At 37.7% G+C, this 25163-nt stretch overlaps 1 protein-coding gene across 2 annotated transcripts in view; it reads left to right on the forward strand.

The window, feature by feature from the left end:
- The window catches only part of cdh4 (cadherin 4, type 1, R-cadherin (retinal)), a 366212-nt gene that overhangs the window by 260434 nt on the left and 80615 nt on the right, over positions 1-25163 (forward strand). For both annotated transcript variants that reach the window (XM_038295142.1, XM_038295152.1), the window contains exon 6: positions 14448-14603. In XM_038295142.1, the coding sequence (XP_038151070.1) occupies positions 14448-14603 (156 nt within the window). The remainder of the gene's footprint in view (positions 1-14447; positions 14604-25163) is intronic.

Consider the following 25163-nt stretch of genomic DNA (forward strand, 5'->3'; position numbering starts at 1 on the left):
TTTCCAGAAATAAATATTCATGCATTAAAAGCCTCTTACCAGGGGCTCTATCCTCCTTTCTTTTTACTCACTTCTTTGACTGACTTGTCTTTTTCCTAACTACATAACATTAAATGAGCTTCTCTGGAAATATGGCAAAGCTCCGATTTCAAAAAGGGAGAGCAGCTTCTCTTCTGGCCACAGAGAACTCTGAGTAACTCAATTCAATTCAGTTTATATCGCCCAATTCACAACACATCATCTCAAGGTACTTTACAGTTCACCAGATCATACAGTCAAATTGATTCAACAGTTTTCTATCTAAGGAAAACCAGTTTATTGCATTGACTCATTGACTCGAATGCAATCCCTCACACTAAGCATACTTGTAGCCACGGTGGAGAGGAAAAACTCCCTTTTAACAGGAAGAAACCTCCAGCAGAACCAGGCTCAGTGTGAGTGGCCATCTGCCAAGGCCGACTGGGGTTCAAGGAGACAGAAGCAGAGATACAAAAACAGCTGTAAAAGGCGGCCCCATCCAGGAAGCACACAACCAGGCAGATGAGCTCTGAGCCAGCTCCCATGACAGATGATGAAGAGGGCACATCCAGCCAGTCACAGTCAGAGAAACAGGACTACACTGGAAATCAGGCCCATCTCCAACATCTATAACAAGGGTGTTGATGGAAGCAGCACAGCGGATATTTCTGTCCAGAATGGTGTCACAGCCATACAGGAACAGACGAGGCAAAGCTACTATGAGAAAAAGCAGAGAGAGCATAATGTTAGAGATTAAACTAACAAATTCTGCAAAGTGAAAGAATAGAGATAGAATGAAGCAAAATTATGAAATAGGGATCCCTATGTCCTCCAGAAGTCTAAGCCCATAGCAGCATAACTATAGAGATAGCTCAGGAAAACCTGAGCCACTCTAACTATAAGCTTTATTAAAAAGGAAAGTTTTAAGCCTACCCTTAAAAGTAGACAGGGTGTCTGCCTCACGGACTAGAACTGGTAGTTGGTTCCACAGGAGAGGAGCCTGATAACTAAAAGATCTGCCTCCCATTCTATTTTTAGAAATTCTAGGAACCACTAGTAAACCTGCAGATTGAGAGCAAAGGGCTCTGTTAGGAAAATAAGGAACAATCAGATCTCTGATATAAGATGGAGCTTGGCCATTTAAGGCTTTATATGTGAGACGGAGGATTTTAAATTCTATTCTAGATTTATCAGGAAGCCAATGAAGAGAAGCTAGGATAGGAGAGATATGATCTCTCTTTTTAATTTTCATCAGCACTCTGGCTGCAACTAAGCCCATTAGTTTGGTTGTACTGTCTCTGTTTGTTTTTTTTGGACCTAGATATGACTCGCTGATGTGTCCCCTGAGGCAGCCATATATATTATGTGCGCAGGTAGCTTAAAAGAACACTCTGGTCCTTTAAATACAGCTGCACAATATCAAGCACAATGTACCTAAATATAATGTAAACCCTAAAAATTTCTACATTGATGTGATTACAATTAAACAAAATTTTGCTACTTTATTTTCCTTACCATGACACAAGTTTTCAAATATATTTTACAAATATATGTTTCCAAATATATTTTAAATTTGTAAAGCCTGAATGTCTTGAAGTAAGAAGCACTGTTTTGCAGATGTGCTATTGTGTTCACTGATATTGCAATGCAGCGTTTGAAATATGAGGTATTTTGGAGCTCTAATTCAAAACCAGAGCTGAATCTACATTTCCTGCTTATTACTGATGATATGATACTCTTAAAATCTTTAAGGTATGATCCTACTGTAGATATGCCACGAAGGAGAAAGCTATGGTGGATTGCTACTTTTAAGTCACAAGTTTTTACCCAAATTTTGTAGTGGCATTAATTAAAGTGATAGTACAATGGATTAGAAAATGGAAAAGTAAAACCGTTTTCCACCTCCAGCAAGGCAGCTAGTACTTCAATCAACACACACAATTTGTACAGTCACACCAAACTGGACAGCAATCAAATAAAAAAAAAAAGATGCAATTCTCCTTTGATTCTATATTTTCAATCTTTATTTCTGCTGAGCAGGGGAATCATATAATGAGTGAAAAGCAAACAAATATGGGCTACTGTATGGTGAACATTGTATACGATGTCTCTAGAGTTTATTAGTCTAAATATATTTCTATACCTTTCTTCAGTAGAAGCTGTTACTCCTCCACCAAGTTTTTCAACAGGGAGCTGTCTGCATAATTACAAAGTGTCCATGCAAAGGGGCATTGGTGCTAAAATTGATATAATTTGGTCACAGAGATGCATCAATTATGAATCAGACTTCAGTCAGTTTATCATAATTCCTCTGCTTTTTCAAGACCAGGGTAAAAGGTCAGGGAGGCTGAAGATATTCAGCCACAATAAATAAATACATTCATTATCCTCAAGAAAATTATATACTTTTGAATTTATGATGTAAATGTTTTATTTTGATTTTCCCACAGCAAACTCTTTAGGTCATTCCAGAGGATCCCGAGGCATTCCTTTGGCAAAGGGGTTGTAGATACACTGGCTTTTTTTTTTTTTTAGGTGAAATTTCTCTACTAGGCAGCTTCTTGCCTTCAGAACTGGCTTCATGCTTTGCCTTATAGGTTGAAGGAGATCTAAAAACGCTTCACACATAATTTTACCCACAGTACTTTGTTATGTTATTTAGTTCTTCTGCCAAGATAAAAAGTTATCATCTTCATTATGTATATAACAAAGAAATATGATTGACTTTAAGTCATTAGAACCAGAAAGGAGGGAAGGAAACTAAACACCTTGAACAACACTTTATAATGTATACTGTATGTATTGAATAACTTTGAGCGATAACCTTTTTTTTTACAGAACTGGTAATCTTTCTCAGACTGGAGAAATGGCGATGGTAACAAATGGCAGCGCTTACCACCGGGCTCACTTCATCAGAAACATGGCCCAGAATAACAGTTGAAGAAGAATTTTATACATCTCCAGGGTTTACCACTGGCACATCATACACGTTTGTAAATGAGGAGACATCACTGCCTCGAGCCATATCAAGATATTACAGTGTTCTCGATCAAGGATATTCCAAATGCACAGGGACAGAGACCTCACAGTTAAGAATTATCCATTCTGTCTGTGCTCCTATTTCATTCCCAAATTGTTGTTATGTACATTATGAAGATGATAACTTTCAATCCTGACAGAATGATTGTCTTCATTAGATAAATTGCTTGGGAGAACATTAGCCTTAACACATAACAGGCAGGTATTATTAGGATTTAACAAGCACATACATGAATAATAGAAAATAACCCTAACATATTGATGGGGCTTTTTATCGTCTGCTTTCCGGAGGAAGAAATGGGAGACAAAGCAAAAGATCAGGGAACAAAATTATATGGTAGGACACACAGGGTAAAACAAATGGGAAAATGAAAAAGAGGAAGTAAAATAACGAAAGAAAACAAGCCAAGGTGTTGAGACTCAACACTCAGTTAATTTCCCATTCAGCTTCCGATCCATAACGGGATGGGCTGCCTCTATGCGCTCCTTTATGAGCATGAGGGATAACTGTGTGCGACAGTGGCTGTCAGTGACTCTCACTTGAGAGATATTAAACCTAAGCTCTCCACAGCTTCTCTCTCACAGAGGGCCTTGCAGTGTGATACTATTTTTTAAATTGTCATTCCCTTCTTATGACACAGCTAAACTGACAGCTTTTACCACCAGATATAAACCACACCATCATGTCAAAGATTGGTAGTGTATTTTTCTTCTTTTTTGGAGGAAAAGAAAGTTTGAGGACTGACAAAAAAAGTCTCACATTTTCCCTAATTGGAAATTTTGTTTCCATTTTGTCACCCCATCTCCTGTAATTCTTTCATCCTCCGGTTTCTTATTTCCTCCTGTGTCATTTTCTTTTCTCAGGATGTTTGTGTGGATGGCCTATCAAACTATTTGAATTCCCCTCTCCCCATCAAAAGCGGGGCACATCAGCTTTGAAGAGTGACAAGCGCGCAGCGGGAGGGATCAAAGCAATGCAAAACTGGAAATTTAAGAGGAAGTTAAAAAGCATGTAGTTTTGCCATTTCCCTCATGTTCAACAAAGAGAAAACAGACACTGTAGAACAGCAGGGAGAGATGAGACATTATCAAACAGTGATTTTCAAGGATGCCTCCATAGTTCACGGAGGCACAGATGCTTTTGATAATGCTGTTTAACATAGCAACTCACCCGTTCGCAGTAAGTCGTGTTAGCAGCTATTCCAGCATCCCCATAAGTGCAAAGATTCTTGTGAAATTGGAATATTTCAATCCAGCAGTGACTCTAAAGTCAGTCAGGTCGATATAGGGAACTTATCCGTCTGCTCTGGTATGACTGTCATTTTCTTTCTTTAAAGGCTCTCACTAAGGTGTCAAAGCACCTTGGAATCAGATTGGTATATTCAGAACAATTCTGATATTGTATTTCCAGTTTAAATCAATCAAACATACCATTAAATAAGGAAAAATTATGTGGAAAATGTTTTCTCACCATGGTACAATCTACTAATGCAGGTTTATTAAATCTAAATGTATTCTGGATTTTCTCCAATCCTTGGCTCTAACATATATACATATACAGGTTCAAATATATTTTCAGCTTTACTAACATAGGACTTGCGCATAGTTTAAGAGAAAACCACACACAGCCTTATATGTTGACCTTATTAAATGTTACTCAGAAGTGGTGGCCTAGTGGTTAGAAAAGAGCACTTGCATTCTGAATGGGCTACAAATAACCGGCTCACTGCTTTCTACGGATGATGGTGTAAATGCAGCAGATAATGTTCACTAGAATCAGCAATGACAAAGATTATTGATTATGGGCTGGTCTACTGGTCTGAACCCTGCATTTAGGCAAACATTTAATAGATCTTTAACTGCTGGAATTTCAGGAGCTTAATTTCAGACTTTCTTCTTAAAGCAGTCTTTGTGATGGGACATTCTGATGAACTGTATCCATCCAGCTGAATGAAGATTATATTTTGAAATGTCTTTTTTTCTTTTTTTTTCCATAGACTGCGCTCCACTCACCAGTCTGTCTGGTAACATAACCAACCTAAATAAGAATTCTCACAGAATCCATACTTTACAGTTAGTACAATGTCCTTAGATGCGGCAAAACTACTGTCTTGTCAACAACAACATTTTAACAAGGGACATCTAGCCTGCTTATATGATAACCTGAAGACTTAATGTTTAAGATGCAATGTTATTGAGTTGGCTCTTGTTTTGAATGTTGACCTTTTAGTCCGTAATAGCTTGCTCCTATTGACCCTTACCATTTGGAGGGTGACTCTTTGGATCAGATTATTAAAACTTAAGACACAAGTGGTTGCTTAAACCCACCAGTGAGTGGTTTCACACTCGCATCTAAACTGGTTTTATAATAGATAAAGCAGGCTAGGAGGAATGTATGTGTAGTTCAATCATTAAAGGGCAGAAAGTCAGGCAAGTGATGAGTTTATATGAAGTTCTGGCTTGCAGTTTAAAATGCATTTCTGTGAAAATTTTAATTAACACCTTTTGACTGCACTCTTCGTTCAAGCAGTTTTTACATCAATTTCATTTATGGCCACTGCTTTAATGAAGTTTCATCAAACGTTCTTTTTAAAATAGTTTTCTTAGTAGACAATATCTACATCATGGACATTAGCTCTAACAGCACAACAGAGGTATCTGAAGTTAGATCTATTTTGTTGCAAAACATATTTATATAGCCGGCTTCCAGTTGGATAATTTCAAAAGCCCCAGTGAGGAATATTTCTTATGTGCTTATGGACACTACAGTTGTGTTGTGTGAAATCATTGACATTAGCTCTCCAGAGTAGCATAAATAATTTTTGATGCAGCGGTGCAATTTTTTTGAAACCTACATTTTTTATGTCCAGGATAGGGCGAACAGTTTTGTACCCAATTGTCTTATTATGTAATTTTTGTAGAGTAATCAAATGCAAAACCATGTCCCTCATTCGGATAAATGTGGTACACCCTATCTAAAAATATATTTTAGGGCCATCCTTTGGTGAAATATTGGACCTTTCAAGATGCCTGTTGAAATTTATGAACATTTAGCAGCTACATTGTTTGTTTCATTTTGGCATAAATCAGGATATGAATTTGTTCTTTGCCTTATTCTAAGCAGTTAGTGGTGATTATTAATAATATCTACAAATGCTGTTGTACCTCATGTAGTTAAAATCATAGCAGTATATGTGTGTGTAGGCCAAAGTGTAAAAACAGTGCACTCTTATCAGTCTATAAGCCAAGCAGCCAGTGAGCAGGTTCCTATTAAAGGCACCCAGATACTTGACAGATGCTGTCCCAATTATGGTAGACAGCTCAGTCATAGCATATCAGTGCCCTGAGTGGTTGGCATCATTTTGTCCCAGAATGCATCTCAGCGTGGAAATGGCATTATTCTGTCTTTTCGCTGCGTTTATCTTCTCAGCAGTAACCACCTTTAAAACTTATATTCTTGTAATTCAAAGCAAACTGTAACAAATGTTATTTCGTAGGATTTTTAATATCTGACTTGTAGGACCAACTGTGACATTTACTCCCACCAAGCAATATAAATAGCGTTGTGCCACTTATCACTCAGTTTTCTCTGTTAAACACTCTTATTATCAGAAATAGAAATATACGTAGTATAGAAAACATCAGTACTGGGAAGGATTAAAAAGACTTTATTGAGTTGGAGAAGCACAAGTTTGATTTATAAAAACTTTAGCCCATAATATTGAGGTGGTTTCATGAAGTTATTAAATGCATTTACATGGATACTGAAAACAGTGTTAGATGCATTTTGTACACAGTAACAAAATTCAGCTCACTTACACAAGCATATGATAAATTGAGAAATGTAATACAAACAAAACAATACAAAAGCATATAAAAATATGTGAATAACATCCATCCATCTTCTCCTGCTTAATCCATCAGGGTTCGGCTGGGGCTGGTGCCTTTCTCGGGGAGTCCATGGGCAAGAAGAGGGACAGGACAGGTCGCCAGTTTGTCGCAGAAATAAATACCAGGGCAAATTAAATCAAATCAAATCTTACTTGGGTTGAAGACCAGTGAGAAAAAGTACATTTTTAAATGAGTTTTTAAAATCGACCTTGACAGGATCTTTCAATTAGGTGTTTGAGACCTTTGTGATTTTTTCTGTTCTTGAAAACCCTGACTTATCCAATCAGACAGTGATTAAAAAAAATAGAAAAGATTATACAGAAATGCCTATAACAATTGATGATAATAAATGACCTAAATGTACATAGATAATTTATGTTTTTTTTATTTAATTCGTCAGAAAGTTCATTGACATCTCTAATAAAAAAATTTAAAAAAGTTCCGCCAATTATTTCGTGGTTCAGGCTATAAAAGTTTAAGAGTCAGTCAAAGTTGAAAATGGTCTTACCTGCAGTTTATCTGGGAAACACATGTAGTTTGAAATCATCAACAATAATGATCTGGCCAAAGTCTACAACAGAAATAAAGAAAATACACTGATAATAAGTTCTCATTATATTTGGTAGAGGACGGCAAACAGTGCTGGGTCAGAACGACCCAGAAATGTTTGCTGTAACTAATCATGTGTAATTTATGAATGACTGGACAATTTAAAAAGTACTAGGAATTCAGCAATGTTCTGTTTTTCCATCAGTAGGGTTTTGGATATGGCCCTGTGACTGTTTCCATCAAATGTGAACCACTGATGCTTTATACTTTCTATAGATTTATCAAACGCCAATACAACATCACACCCAACGGGTGGCATACTGATGCTTGGTCAAGTGGCCTGCATGTCAGATACTGGCTCGACAGGGATGCCCCCTCTTGTCACTAGCTGACTCATGGGGTTCATGACAGGTTGTAGTTACAACTTCTTAAAATTGTTCCATTAGTTGTGAAGTAAAAACTTACCACTAACCCTTCCCTTAATCTTACCCTAACCCCTGAAACCTAACACAACAAAGTATACATGTTACCATACATATACTACCAGACGAACTTTGTAGGTTAAATAAAAAAGAGAAAATTGTTGTGGGTTACGTGCGTGTCACATCATACAATGTCCAACACCTGTCATTTACCAATGAGTCCTATGAGTTGGGAGTGAGAATGAGTTTTTACACATTTTACAGTATTAAGTTGCTATTAACCCCACCTCAAACTAGGAAACAACCGGGCTATTGCTATTGGTCCACACAGTTTTTAAGGTTATTATTTTGCTACTGTTTTGATTGAAGACAATCTTTTTTTGAAGTCTGACATTTAAAAAAGTTCAAAGAGTAAAGTTAAACTAGGATTAAACTTTAATACTATGTAAAATATCTTTTCAACAGAAAAAATGACTTGTTGCTGACTTCTTTATTATATTTTTTTACTGTAGTATTTTTGTTTTCTTTTTTTTTTATTTAAATAATTGTTGTTATTATCTACTTTTTGAAAACCCTTTTAAATCAGGTCAAAAGATAATCAACGGTTACAATTCACTGCAGTTCTTCCTTCTGAAACCACAGGTGAGATTCCTCTGAGTCTGCTAACCACAGGGAGTGTGTATTTGCCCTAAAGGGAAATGGACATTACTGAGTCTATCAAGACCAATAAAATAAAGAGAGAGACGGGGGAATATAGGCCTGAACGACCCTGTGCTGATGAGACATAAAAGAGGCTATCAAGGAGTACAAAGCCCAGATTCCTATTATGGAGTAACATTAACTCATACCACAGTGGAACCTTTAACAGTCCCAGGGGTGTCTGTTGTACACTGTCCCCTTTATTACACAGTGGTTGAAGGATAGCTGTTGTTCTTCCAAATAGAGGCCCGACGTTAAGCTTGGCTTGAGCAAGTTTATCCTTGTCTAAATGCAGTTTTGTTCATTTTGCTGTACGGCACCAAGTAACTCAGGGGGTTAGCGGCTGAATCAGAGAATAACATCAAATAAGCAACAAATTAGTTTTGCTTTATGGAGGCATCAAACTACTCATGCTGATCGGGTGATCAAGCAGTGCTGGATCAATTAAAAGAGATTTGGGCAGAAGGAAACTCTGTGCCACACTAATTAGGCAACCATCAGCTTAGCTCAATAAATGGAAATGTGTTCATTTCCATTCCTCTTTTCTGCTGTCTGAATGCCTGATCAGATGTTTTAGCGAACATATATTCTTCATCCTAATTTCCACAAGGCTTCATTGCGTTCAGTCTTTGTACCTCCCTGTTTGCATGACTTTCCAGTTCAACTTGCACAGACAGCCTGTCCCGAAGGAACCCATCAGTTTTCAGTAATCAAGAAAACATTTCAAAGAAAAGAAAAATACAATTTGACCAAGTCAAACAGCGATTGATTTCTTTTTCTTCCATTTGCGTCTGCCTCTTAACAGTTGTAGTCGGATTAATAGTTCTTTTACCTCTATGGAGCTACTAAAGAGAGATAGAGAGTTTTAGTGTACAGACTAAGAGAAAGAAATAGTGAGAGGAGGACAGAAGTCCTTTATTAGCATTCCATTCAAATAGCTCAATAGAGCAGTTGTCACTCATGGGATTCCCAGGCCTCCAGGAAGTTATGCTTGTATTCCTTTCATTGATACAAAGACTCTTCATTAAGAGACAGCAGTGAGTATGACATGTGGTCTCAGGGGGTCTTTATGAGGAATCTGAATCTGGGATTCAGCGTGTGTGAGCTGTGATTGACACTCCATCAGACGCTCCTCTGGCTGTGATTGGTTGTTTTGACTCGTCCCGAATTATTCTTTCCAGATTGAAATACAGGCAGTAGGCGGTACCAATTGAAGCAGTTTTTTTCACAGGTTACATATCACATGTACTGCTGTCTGGGCATAGGGACAGTTTTAGCCAATATGAAAAAAAGTGATTTTTAAAAACTTACAGACTTCAGCTTTAAATCATACAGGGGTGTATCGCACCATGTGCTCGTTACTCAGCATTATTGGGTGTTTGCTCATTTTAATACTGAAAGTCTTCGTTGGTGTGGCCCTGAATTTTGAAGTGATAGTTAACATGACGGATCGATTGAAACAGCTATCCGAGGCCAGTCTAAAGATGGTAACTCGGTTGAGTCTGGTAAAGAATTTACAGAGAGCTTAAAATCCATTTCACTGTCATAAATAGTCTACAAATGCGAAAATTTTCAAAGCAAAGAATATTTTCTCTACCTGTCGTCTAAGAGGGTTCTCTATTAAAAGCAGATTACAAGACTTTGAACAGCTCTGAAGACACTATTGATGGTGGCAAATGATTGCACTGTGTTATTTATTCCATAATTACATTCTGCCTTGATTGACAGATAGTGGACCTTGTGAATGGTTGATGTAATTAGTCTCCCAGTACTATTGTGAAACACACAGTCCAAACAGAACAGCATAAGTGCATCAATTGACATAGGTTATACAACACCGTACACTACCTGCAGAGTCCACAAATGAACGTAGTGTGAAGTGAGCTCAGGAAATGAAAATTGCAGCAGTGAAAGCAACTGCAGAGTGCCTCAATGTGGGTGTGGGAGTGCCACATTGAAAATTAAGAGAGGGAGTATCATGTTCAAACAGTGAAATGTTTTATGCAGAGGCCTCTGTCACAGCTGAACGGATGAAGTAATTTCATTTTCATGGATGATCTGCAGTGCCACAGACCAGCAAAATTGCATAGGAGGGGAAGAGAAAGATAGAGCTTGGGGGAAAATAAAGCAGTCAAACATACCTTTTTTTTTCCCTGGATTCTTTGATTATTCCATCGTACTAGTAACCATAGTGACGATGTACACCCAATTGAACTTGCAGTGGTTGAATGAGGAGGAAATTATACACAACACATAAATGAATATATACATGTATGTATGTATGTATATATATATATATATATATATATATATATAAATAATACATACCTGATATGGTTTCATGAAATACACTGAGCACTTTGTTCTGTAGAAAGTTAAATGTGCTGATATCAAAATCACACAGAAAAAGAAATCATTAATAAATATCAAATTTGGAAATCAAATTTGTTTACCAATCCAGGACTGGATTTGGACTTTTACACCTAATTAAAGTGGGAAAAATAATATAGTCAGATACAACTTTGACGTAATGTTCTGAAAACAGGGCAAAATGAGGCTCAGTATTTTTGTGTGGTCTCCACGTGGCTGTGTGACCTCCCTACAATGTCTGGACATACTCCTGATAAGATTGCAGACGGTCTACAGGGGGATCTCTTCCCAGATGTGGACTGAAACAACTGCTGGATAGTCTGTGGTGCAACATGACGTTGGTGGATGGTTCAAGACATAATGTCCCAGATGTGCTCGATCAGATGTTCAGGGCAGGCCAGTCCATAGCTTCAATGGCTTCATCTTGCAGGAAGTGCTGACACACTCCACCCACATGAGGTCCAGCATTGTACTGCATTGGGATGAACCCTGGGCCAACCTTAACAGAATATGGTCTCACAAGGGGTCTGAGGATCTCATCTCAGTAGCAGTCATGCTACCTCTGGTGATCACATGGACCCACTGCCAAACCTGTCATGCTGAAGGATTTTGCAGGCAGCATATCGCCTTCCATGGTGTCTTCACAATTGTCTGTCACACGTCTTTCACATGTCCTCAGTGCAAACCTGATTTCATCTGTGAAAAGCATACTGTGCAACTGGTGAATTTGCGAATCCTGTTGTACTTTGGCAAATGTCAAGTGTCCTGCACTGTGTTGGGCTGTGAGCATAACCGACATTTGTGGACGTCGGCCCTCATACCATCCTCATGGAGTCGGTTTCTAGCTGTGCAAACAAATGCACATTTGTGCAATGCTCAAGGTCATTTTTAAGGGCTCTGGCTGTACTCCTCATGTTCCTCCTTGCACAGGAGTCATGGCCTCCTCCTCCATGACTCCTGGCGTACTGGTCCGTCTCCTGGTAGCACCTCCAGCTAGAACTGGTTCACTCCTTTATTGAGTGTGTCTTGGTAATTGCCAATATTTCCACCTGTTGGCTATTTAATTTGCACAAGAGATGTAAAATTGTTTGTCAATTAGTGTTTCTTCTTAAATGGAAAGTTTTATTTCAGAGCAGTTTAATTTGATTTAAGATATATAGTTTTGCGTACACGTCCCCTCTATATTTGAGCAGTGTGTATGTATGTATGTATATATATATATATATATATAAGGTGACAATAATAGTATGAGGTCTAGCAATACTGTAGAATAAGTACAGAGCACCTTACATTGTTTTCTTTTTACCACTAATAAATCACAAACTGTTTTGTGAACTACACAGAAACACAGAAGCTAATAATTATTACTTTGTGATTGAATGGGATTTTGATTAGGTTTAAAACTTCAGAGTAACAGTTTAGAATTCAGGACTTGACTAAGGATTTTAACGTCTTGACTTTGAACTTATTGTGGGACTTTTATCTTTCCTTTAGGTGTGACTCAACACTTGGGTGGTAAGACTTGGTAAATACTTGTGACCTTCACAACAATGACTACGCTCCTTGTGAGCTGTTTACTAAAACCAGGTCCTCCAATCCCATTTTGTTGGAACAGATTTTTTTAGAGGTTTTAGAGTAAAGAGGACTGAATGAAAATGTAATTCTCAAGAATATTTGTATTAAAACACAAAAAACCTATAGAGAACAACAGTATGTATCTTTTCTCTTGCAGATAAACGTTATGTACACCTTTAACATGTGTTATGACTCACGATTTTATATTAAAATAATGAAATATGTAAAGGTTCAAGGATATGAACCGTTTTGGAAGGGTTTTATTTATTTGTTGTGGAAATTCCTTCAAAAATACTCAACTCTGCCATCTGACAGTTTTCCAGGTGACTCTTTTTTATTTTGATATTTACGTTTTAAACCAAATATAATTTATTTATTCATTTTTATTTTTTGGCTAAAAAGGAACTTTGCTTTTAATTTATTTGTCCTAAGATCTCTATATTGTTTAAAGTCAGAGTTCTGCTGTGATATTGTTTTCCATTCCTCTAAACAAATTAATTTATTCACCCACAAGCTTTTATGCTTTTAACATGAATAAAATAAAGAAGCTGTAACAGCCAGCTGTCTTTGCAAACCAATTTACAAATAATTTTATTTTACTGACTTTTCCAAACCAAGGCCAGGTTAATGTTGCTGTACTGCTGGGTGAAAGAGCAGAATCCTTGAATCGCCCGAAAAAAATCAATTTCTCAGGAAAAGAACCCTACTGTACAGACCCTTCCCACTATTACTTCTTATCAAGTTAGCAACAGCTAACATATTTCTATTGACAGAGGAGGCATTATTAATAAAACCTGCTTAAAGCAAAAATTTGGCTCTCATTAAATGTTACATTTAAAATGAGGTTGAAGAATATTGGGGGTTAAAGGTGGGGTGAGCAGTCTGAGCTTCTAGAAGTTGATAAAAAAGAAGCCAGAGTAAGTTTTGTCATTTAGAGAGATAACTGAGGTCTCACATTAATGCACAACAAAGGCCTGACTATGGCTTTCACACCATGAGCATTGCTTTTTTTTCACATCTTTAAACTATATAAGATTAAATTGCTGACATTTAGGAAAGATCGCAGTGCTTCTATCAAACTGCACACATTCTTTTGTTTTTCTTTCAGACCATGTTTTTTTTTTTTGGTATATGATCTATTTATTGTTTTATTTTGTTTGACATTATATGCCAAGCAGTTCTATTTTTTAACTTCTCAAACCTTTTGTTACAGAAAGAAAATCTGTTTTCTTAATCGAAAGAGTTTGGGGTTAACATGTCACAGAAGTTTGTTCACATTTTAATCACAAACCTCTGCGTATTTTAGGGGCATGTTATGGAATAGAACAACAGAAGCTGTGCATATTCTAGCAGAAAAAAGGGAATGATAAATGGTTTCCACATTTTTTTTTCTACAAATATGTAGCTTATAAGCTTCTCCGCCCCTGATAAAGACTAACATTCCCACTTGCACGAGGATGCCACCACTACGTTTGCCTGTGGGGATGTGTTTATGGTTATAAAAGATGTTAATTTCTTGTCACACATGACACATTTGCATGCATACTAAACAAGCATCTTAGCTGGAAAGTGTGCAATCTTTATTTATTAATATTCTAAAAACTCTTTTATTCAGTGTTTTCAATCTGATTCCCAATTATTCACTGCTTTATTTCTCTAGAATCCTTGTCAAACAACTGTTTTTTTCAGTTCTAGTGAAATAAATTGTGAAAAAGATCAAGGGATAAGACTTCCACAGCAAAGCTCTGAATGTCAATTTTCTTTTTGCCTGAGTGTTATTCTGTTTCACTGTCTTTTACAGAAAAGTGTGGAAAAAGTCTGAAAACATTGGACTAAGGAACAGATTTTCCTCTCCATTGAACTTGTTTTTCTGAATCTCCTCAGATCCGCTCGGATCAGGATAAGGACGTTGGCATTCGCTACAGCATCACAGGCGCCGGCGCAGATCAGCCCCCGAGTGGAATTTACAACATAGATCCCATCAGTGGCAACATGTTCGTCACTCAGCCCCTGGACAGAGAGGAGAGAGCATCCTTCCATGTAAGGAATGACATCTTGTCTGTTTGTGTTACAGGTCCATCTCCAATTACGTCTATCTCATTATTTCACCACTGCCGCTGTTAAAATGTACCTCAGCTATCTCACGTCTCCCCATCTTCCTTTCATCCCGATGCTACTGTTGCCTGTCCCGCCACATTCAGAGTAGCTGTTCCTCTGTGCCTTCAAACCAGTTTCTCAAAAACTTTAATGATCTTGAAGCCAGCAAAGAAGAATGCAGTGACAAAGAACACTGACACTTGTGCTGGCATTTGCTGTAGATTGAGCTGCGGAGCGCAGCAAGGGAGAGGTTTGAATTCAGACAAACAGAGACAGCTAAGGTGGTGCAAAGAAAAACTGTTGCCTTTGTTCCTACCATCAGCACTAATGAGCAGATGCGGCTTCAGATGTGTGGGTATGTGCCTGTGCATGGCCTGCAGATTGATGAATGTTTGTTTATGCCTTTCAGGAAGATCAGATCTTTTCCTCTGTCTGAACATCTTGCTCCATTTTTCCTTTGTGCATTGCTGGTCTTCTCATTACCTAATGTACCCTGAGTAGCCAAACTGATCAATGGGGCAGGCTGACAGTTGAACAGTCAGCCTGCATGTGGCCTATAGGATATATAACACACTGATTTAGCTGCAGGGGTGAGTTCATGTTGGTCATTCACTCTCTCTCTCTGGAACCTCGGTTTAAACAGCTTCTGAAGATTTAATAATTCATTGTGCAGACCACTTGACACATGCGGTAAAGCTTGCCCACTGGCTCCTTTTTGTGCATTAGAGGTTTCAGTTAATATCAGCCAACACTAACACCTGCACTTCAGGTGAGCACTGGTATCGGGCTTCACAGCATGTCTATGCTTGTCAGCGGGATAGATCACTGTGCTGCTGATAGAGCTAATTCTTAGGTATGATTCTCTGTTCGGAGTCAGGGCTGAATGAAGGAAGCTCAGCATGTGACATATATTCTATAAAATTCAAGTTAAATTAGCCTGGGATTGTGAAAATCTAGTTTCATACCTGTGCTAATCCTTAAAATAATGCATTGAATATAATGTTTGGGAGTAGTTATATAATTTAGGGCCTGATTTTGAAAGAATCCAAATAAGGAGAGTCAATTTACGTGGCCAAACATTTCAAAATCAATGTGCTAGAAATGGCCATGTTGCATGGGATCTAAGATTCTTGGTTCAAAAGTTAAGACATACAAACTATTGTTAGTCCACTCCATTCAGATGAGCAAATTGCATGTGCTGCTTGCATGTGAGGGTGGCTGTAAAAGAAAGATGAGGTTCCAAGTCAAGTTAGAGGTAATAATATTGATAGTAATTATTAGAAAATAATGACTATGATGATTATATGAATATTACTTAGAAATTATTTTAAACAACTATGTTAAGTTCCTCAAAACAAAACTTTAAAAAAATACAATAAGGAAATACACAAAAATACAAAAAATACACTTTCACCCTACTAATATTAATGTACCACCATCAATTATAAAAAGATGAAAAAGATGAGCATGTGCACCGAATTTCTCTCTGTCATTTTTCATTGTACCATTAGAAAACATGTGAAACAGAGTAGTCAAATCTCACAGAGTTAAAGTGCTGATCAACTCCATCCATACAAGACTGAGCATTGAAACAGTTGAGACATGTGCGATCAACGCAATTAACTTTAAATCTTTCCCTTTGTGTTTTGTGTTTTCAGAAGAATTGAAAAGAAAGCTTAGATCTCATTCTTTTATTTTACACAATGAAGTTTTATATCAGTTATAAAAGGTAAACAATGTACTTGCATTGTGTGAGGTTTCAGGTGAGTCTTTGTTATTGCTTCATCTCTAGACACTAACTATGCTAGATTACTCAGCACAAAGTACAGTATGCACACTTTTGGTACTTTTTCACATTATGTCCTTCTGCACCAACAACATTTATATCTTTTAACTTGGATACTTTGTGACAGACTAGTGCATTGTAAAGAAAAATTAAAAGCTTTGGAATTTAATTTACCCCGTTTATTCTGATGCCTTTAAGTAATTTCTGTGAAACAAATTTCTTTCCAGAGTTTGGCTTAAGAAGATTAGAGGGCAAACTGCACCATGAATACCAAAGAATATAGCAGATTGGTCATAAAAGGGTAGAGAAATTTAGATTTGAATGGCTTAAAAAAAGAAATCGCTGGACATTTCATTTTTTCTAGAAAGAGGAGCACACATATCCAAACTAGGCCTTCCCTTGAAGACGGTCCATGTACCTTTGAGGAAATGGGAAACAAAATGTGTCTGGGTGGTAGCATCATGCTGTGGGCCCGTCCCCTCTATAGGATAGGGAAGGTGATGAGCTCCTCACAAAAGGCCCTCCCCCCAATTTTTTTCTTTTTTTTTTTTTGTTTTTCTTTTTTTTTTTTATAGAAATGTTCATTAAGAGCTGTGAATCCTTTAGTGACGCTCTCCACTTCTTTGCTTTTCTCAACCTCTAGCTCCTGCTTTATGTGTCTTTCCATTTCTACTCTTACACTCAACCAGCAAATTGGGATCAATAAAGCAGCCATGGTATTGGTCCGTGAAAAAGTGCCGCTGCTCCAAAAATACTTTTTATATGACATAGTTCAGTTTGTTCTGCGCTTCAGCTTCAATGCACTTCCTATTTAAACTGCGTGGTCCCATGCTGCCTTTGATGGATGTATGATTTAGTGCAAAGAACATAGCCAGTGTTCGACTCAAGGGAAATTTTGTCCATGGCTTACTTTCGCCCAACTTGACAGGAAGTTCTCAACTTCATGAAGCGCTAGCAGGCCAAACTTTGCTTGTTAGTTTTTGGTTCAAGGGAAAAGAGAGACGCTGCTGCTGTTTTTGACAGACTAGCACCAGGGGGAAGGCATCTGTTAAGTGAGCAGTGTGGGTGTTAGCGTGAGTTGCAGATTTACCCAACAGCTTTAGAGGGCCACAATAAATTTGAGCAAATAGTATTTTTTTTGTTTTGTGTTGTTGTTGTTTTTTTTTTTGTCTTTGGATGAAGGTCAGTTACATACACACATTTTGTTTTCTGTGTACATGTGTCAGGTGCGAATAGATTTATATTAAGTACCACACAACACCTGGATGAAATTCTATTATGTGCTTAAAAAGTAATAATCTGTTTGGAAAGCCTATGTTGTTTAAATACTCAATTTAGGACAGTATGAGGCTTCTAGCAGATGTTTAGAGCGACTCTTTTAGGCATCAAGATAATTATTCTTATTGCCACATTGCCAGACAGGACACTGTTAAGAAAAAAAAAAGAATGACTCTTTTAGACTGGAAACTTAATACAATTCTATATATTCATAGAAGTCATATTAGAAAAAGAAGTATCATTGAAAAATGTAAAGAGGAAATCAAACTAATGCATCACCTACTGTAGTGCTGCAGGGTTGGATTCTGAGACAGTGTCTTTGAAAGGCCTAAACACTTTCCAAAAGGACTCGAAAGCCAAAAAAATATTATTATTTTGCAGGACCAGGAGTTCATCTATCTAGGTTGATTTTGTTGGTAACCTTATTATCATTAAAGTTTTATGAGCTGGTCTGAGAAGCAGAGGGCGCAACAGGCAGGAAGGCTTCCAGCTTAAGATCTGATCTAAAGATACGATTGAAGTGCAAGAGAAGTGATGATTTATTTCTGTTATCTCTGTGAATGGACCATCCAGTTACCCACTCCTACTGCTACTCAGGTTAATTTTTATGCAGATGCCTTTCTTACTGAAAAGCTATTCTGACTGGATTTTAGTGAATATGACATCCTCTGCTTTACCAATCTGCAAACTTTTCAGCTAAAGACTTCTTAATACACATGGGTAAAATGCAAGAAGAAGAAAAAAGGCTCTATCTTGAATCCAGTTTACTTGGCTTTAGCTTCTTCTTCCTTTTTGTCTGTCTCCAAAACTGCAATTATTGTTTTTTACTATCAAGGAAGATATTATCGATGATGTTTTCTGTGGATCAAAATTGTGCTTTTTTTCTTGCCTTTCTGACAGCCATTTTATTGATAGATTTTGGTTTTAGAATTTATAAAGGTTTGGTCGTTGAGGTTTATGTTTTCATGGAATTAAAAAAGGACCTACCATGAAAATAACCTCCTGAATATCCCTCTGTGGGACAAAAAATAATATTTAATGGTAAAGGTTATATGCTTGTAGAGCACTTTATCAAGTCCAATGACCCCAAAGCACTTTACACTACATTCAGTCATTTACCCACTATCGTTAGCAAACTACAGGCGCCAACAGGCCCTCTGACCACCAACAGTAGACAATGAAGGATAAGTGGCATACCCAAGGACACAGTGATGGGGATAAATGGGGCAGGGATTTGAACCGGCAAACCCCTGGTTTCAGGACAAACTTTTGCATCCTATGTTACTGTTGTACACTAATATATCTATTCTAATTTATTCTGTTGTTTGTGTCTGTTAGTGGAGCTAATAATTTGCAGCACTCAGGAGATGAATTAACTGGAAGTAGGGAAATTCAATCATAATGCTTAGTCTTATGTAGCCGTAGACACAGTTTTTGCTCTGCTTCTACATACAGTATGTGCCATTCTTCTCCTCTTTGCAGAACCAACATAGAGATTAGGGGCACCCAAATTACATCTAAAGATTGCAGTTTTAAAGGTTTATTTTTTTTTTTTATCTGTATTCAGGTAGACAATAGTCAATTGTTTTTGTTTTCTAAAGATTAAAAAAATATTAATGATTATCCATTAGGTCAAGTAACATTACCATTCCTATACCATGATGATATTACCACTATCATCAGCACTTCTGTCCAGATCATTGCTTTAACATTCAGGTCCTATTAAGCTTTTTTTTACTGCACTCCAGCATTACGTTCCTGTTACTGAGTTCTGTAATAGGTTTGAGGACAAACCACCACCTGTTTCAGATATTTCCGACTTGTATTGCTGTTCCTGAGTTAACAGCATCCACAGCAGCAGCGAAGATGCTGCACTAGTTATAAGGCTAGGGTGTCCAGGGGGACCTGCCTAATGTTGCTGTTACTGAGTTCTCCCACAAGGGAGTCCAGGTGGACTTACCTCCTTTTTTGTGTCAGAGCCTCACTGAGGGTTCAAGTGGCACACTCTGAGGTCCTTCAAAGGTTTCCTGCTCCACGCTCCAGAGCTCTGTCCAGGGCCCTCTAAGCTTCCAAATGGGTTTTTAAGGATGCCATTCTATAACCCATTCCCTCTCTTCCTCTGCTCCTGTCTTAATTCTCCTCAGCTGTTGGTCTCTCCCATACCCGATTACTTTGTACCATGTGCTTCATGCCTTTTCTCCTTACACTCCCATATACACAGTGGACAGTTGTTTTTCTTATTTGTTTCTTCTCTGTTGTGACTTCTATATGTATGTTTCTGCTGGTTTCCTTTTCCTCAGTTACACCACCAATTCTACATTTATTTAGTCAGTGATACTTGTGCCTGTGTAAGTGGATTTTATTCCTTCATTAAATCCTTAAAACTCATCATGCAGCTTTCAAGCTTTTATCTGCGGTTTCTTCCAGCTACAACCTCCACACTCATGACATTACCAATTAAACTGATAGAGATTTATGGGAAGGGAAAAAAAGGGTTTCAGCATAGCAAAACTAAAAGTAAGTAATTCATCTACTGGCTCCCGACTTACATTTTATTTATTATTGCCTGATTGTTTACAAAGAAGCCAAATTTGGAAGGCTTTATTATCGTATATCAAATGCGTAATTAAACTTAACTTTAATGAACTCGCTGTAAAGTAAAAGTAACACTGTTACAATTAAGCCTCTTATGTGTTCAGCAGTCATTGAGTTTAGTAAATTGTTGCTTTTACTGTGAGAAATTTACAACAGCTAAAAGCAAACAGTGACTTGTGAAAAAAAGGAATTGCTAATCAAAGTAATAATTTATATATATGTACTCAAAATTAGTAAAACTTTAAATATGTGTGAAAAATCAATACTTTAACCAATTGATATTTATATGAATTACTGAAAATAAATTGAATAGAAAAATATAAACATGAGTGATGTTTTAGTTTCAGTTTAAATGTTCATTTTTGAATTGTAACAGGATATACAGTAAGAGAACAATATAAATTGTGTAGACACTACCTATCTGTGTTTAACTGGAGTAGTAAAAATAGTTAAAAGAGATAAGTTGGAGGTATATAACAGCCTTAAATGTTGTCTATTTGTATGTGGAGTTGTACTGAAATAATTTCACACAGTGTTTTAAAAATGTTAAAGGTACACTATGCAACCGGTGTTGATTTCCAGCGAGGCTCCCCCCAGAGGGCGAAAGTAAAAGTGCACTGTCGTAAATATGCTCAGCTGTTCTCCTGGTTTCTCCGTCAAGCCAGGCGCGGTTGTTTTGAGCTTAGCAGTGAATGACTAATGCTGCGTTCACACTGGACGTAGCTGGCGCGACAGAAGCAGCGAGTTTACAGTACATGCAAAGTCAATGGTTGACGCGCGTCAAGGCGCAGCAAAAGGTCCCGCGGCGCGTTTTGAGCAGCAGGCGCAGCACGTCTGAGCAGCTGAAGCAGTGCGTCGGGTGCGTTTAACGCAGGGAGAGAGACACAGCGCTGATGATCACTCCTCTTAAACAGTTTATTGACGCCTAAATTAACTTAAAATGCAGAAATCTGCCGGCAGAATATGCAGTTTGGATTATTTAGATGAAAAACACCTACCAGCTGCCGCGGTGAACCGCTGCTGATGAAGGGATCCATACTGTCGGCGCATCCCTGGTATGTGGGGGTTTGAGCGGCTCCGACAGAAAAAATATTGAAGGCAGGATAATAATCTGAATGAACTGACGGCACTGATTACGTTTTCAGGTGTATTTTCTCACTTAAACACATATTAAAACTACTTTATTCCCACTGATCACAGCAAATATAGCTGCAAGGCAGAGAAAGGATAGTGAAGCTCCGCCCAATGCGCCTCAGACACACTTTTGCACCGCGCAGCCAGAGCAGCAAAGCTGCTTCAGCCGCGCGTCAGAACTAACTGGTACAAGCAGCAAAAAGGAAGCAGCAGACGCGATTTTGCTGCTTTTGCTGCGTGAACGTAGCACAACTGCACAAAGATTGCCACTGTGCTAGCAACGAGAATGCTTTTAACTGGGGGCGTGTAGCAGTTCTCGCCGTAAAGCAAGACTGACTCTCACGAGACTTCTGAGCCTGTGGGTGCGGGTCGGTGCTCCTGCAGTTGCAAGTGCAGTATTTCCCCCACAGACCACCAGGGCGGCCGAGAATACCTTTGTTCAACCTGAAATGACTCATTTAATCATCCATAACGTTATGGAACACATTAATTAACTGAAAAATGTTGCATAGTGTGCCTTTAAAAGCTAAGGTACATACACATTCCTCTGTCATAACCTACAGTATCTAACCAAGGGGATAAGTTGTAAATTCCAATGGGTATGTTTATAGAGATGTAAGTATTCTTAATAATATTAATACTGTCAAAATAGTATTTCCAAAAACAGGGCCAAATGTTCATAAAAAGTTGTGAGATTATTTTTTAATTCAGCTTATTTGGAATTAAATTCCAACCTAGAGGAATAGTTTAATGCCGAACCTCCGTTCAAACAGCATCCAGCTAAACAATTGTTCCAGTTATGACATTTGGCTTGAGGCAAACTACTCTGATCGCATGTGTGTGCAGGAAAGAATTTGGACTCTAAACTTGGAGGAAGCACAAAATTTGAAGGAACGTTGATTTTCTCCAACCCTCTCTTTATGTAATGCAAGAACAGCAACATACAGTAGTATGTTTCTTTGGCTTTATTATGGGAAATAATAATGTCTCAGTTGACAATCAGAACCTTCCAGGTTGTGCCTGAGTAGTCGTAAGACGAAGAACCAACACACTTCTGTGTTTGTTAGGTTTTTTACAGCACATCTTCTACAAATTGGACAAGTGCACATGTCAGGGTGCTTCTATTCTGATTAAAGCCTAGTGGATGTTAGGCAGTGATATGATTGGATATTTGATTATGTCCCCATATAGATGGTTCATTCAGAATGAATAGACCATATTATAATATATTCTAATCCAATCAAGGCTTTTTGCACTTAAACTTAGTGATGTAAAAATTTGGCTATCTAAAACCAATTATTGGTGCTTACATATAAAAAAAAATTCTTACTTTTATTAATCAGGTATGGAGATATACCTTTTCTCTCCCCTTTTTTAGTATTTTATTTTATCTAACTTTATGCAAAGAATATCTCTGTTAAGAACAAGGCACAATTTTATAGCTGCTAAGGCAGACTTTGTGTTTTGAGGCTTGGTGATTAAAAGGAAAGACAAAATCACTGTACATAGATGTGGAAAAAGTTGGAGACCTTCGTGTTTACATGATCAAACTGAAAGAAAAAGATGGGTCTTTACAAACAGCCCATTGAGGGAGGCTACTTCCTTCTACTGGCTTCCTCTCACCAGAGGACAGCCTTTCATTCTCTGCTTAGAACAGCCTTGCCCTAGCAAACACACCGCATTGACCGACAACTTACTTCCACACTGGCTAAACAAAGTATATGATTCATAAAGCATAGATATTACTCTATGTGCAAGAAATAGTATGCTGAAGAGCATATAACCTTTACCATTATACATGTGCTTCCTAAAGAGGAGCATTTATATGATTTCGTAGCTTCTGTATCTAATGTTGACTTTTTTGCTCTTGACCCAGAGATCAGGGTTGAAGACAGATTTGAGTATGAGCCAGGAAGCAAAGAAAATGTGCGTTTTGATGTTGGAAAGAATAAAAAAAAAATTATGTTGTCCGTTCAAGGGTGTTCTTTATCATAGAGAACCATATTAAGTGAATGACATGTATCTTTAAGACCTTCCCAGGGATCCAAGAATGCATTGAATAAAGACTAAAAATGCTTTGAAATGTTACAAATCCAACATAATATGGACAGCTATGTTTCTGTGCTCATTGCAAGACAGAGTTCTTCCAAAGACAATGCCAGTTTGGGAAACCCACCATTATACAGTCCTTGTTTCAAAGCTTAAGTTCTGCTTCGAATGGATGGATTGTTGGTTCTTTTCAATGTAACCGGTAATGTGTCCCTTTGTTAGAGGAACAGGATAGGAGATAAAAGGTAAAATCAGTGCAATTTTCCAGAGCTGAAAATATGATAATTCAGGCCCAATAACTGTAACAAAAAACAAAAACAGCAAAAAAGCCTCTGAATTGCCATATAGTACTACACTGTTAATGATAAGAAGTATACTGGCTCTTTCCCTCAGCTTTTAACCCCTAGATTTAATGAACGATCATTTCAATAACACATCATTGTAAAATTAATGATTTTAATTCACCTATCAGTAATTATAACACATTTTCTAATGCGAGTTACAATATATACTGTTGGGTGATAGCATTATGATGACAACAGTAAAAACTCAACGTGTTTCCTCAGAAAACTAACAATATAATTTAAAGTTATTTGAAAGTCACTGTGTTTAATACCACATCTACTGTACACAACAAATCACTCTACAAAAACGGTCTGGTCAAACTTTTTGTTTCTCTCATGTATATTATTTTATATTTGCAAATATTGTAACACATATCTTACATATACTCCTCTTTACTAACTATAATATTGCTTTACTTGTTTATTCACAAATCATACAATCCACATAAATAAATTCATTAAAGCACAGACAGTATTCAAAGAAAGGTAAAAAAAACAAACAAAGATAAATATAAATACTGAGATCCTAACCCAGGAACAGAATGGACAAAACAAACACAAAATCACATCATTATCACACGTTCAGATGCATGCACTGAAGAAGCCACACATTCTCAGCATGCGGTGTTCACAGCTGAGAAAACAGATTGGCTTTGTTTGTTTGTTGGGTCTCCTCTCCCTGCTTGTTTGCTGTGTTTCAGCCAATGGAAAACTAGCATCTTGAGGATCATTAAGGGGCTAAAGAGAGCTCTTTTGATCAGATGCTTGCGCCTTCCAAGGCATGCTTCTTCTGTGCCCATCAGTGTGCATGTAAATATGCATAAACATGTGTCTAAACTGGTTTTTGGATGTGTTGCGGAGCTGCTTAGGTGGCCGCGCGTTTGGTAGGAGTTTGCAAACATCTATGACAGGCGGTCACAAAGGCCAAGATTAGGAGTGTTTTAAAAGCAGGTGCCACCGTTCAATCTTCTTGTTGTCCCACAGTTCATCAGTTTCCTGTAAATATGGTGACAGGTGGATCCGCCTCAACTGTGTGCCGATACAATATTTGGCTGCCAGTGTATCAGCTTTGGCTTCAACAGGAGTCCTCCTCTGTTTACGATGCCAAGTTGTGATTGACAATCACATGCTTCGAAATGTAGAAATCAAAGTGCTTTTGATAAGGAGTTTTCTTTTTATATTTTAAAATTTCAGACTTGAAGGAAAGTATTTGCCACCTAAAATCAGGAACTGTTTTTGTCACTCTTAGTGACAACAACTTAAATGTTGAAAAGAAGTGGTATGTCTTTTAAATGAGTTTTTTGCAGAGGTGTTTTG

This window comes from Cyprinodon tularosa, unplaced genomic scaffold (assembly GCF_016077235.1).
Source record: "Cyprinodon tularosa strain WSP-4 unplaced genomic scaffold, ASM1607723v1 ctg11, whole genome shotgun sequence".
In the NCBI taxonomy this organism is placed as follows: Eukaryota; Metazoa; Chordata; class Actinopteri; order Cyprinodontiformes; family Cyprinodontidae; genus Cyprinodon; species Cyprinodon tularosa.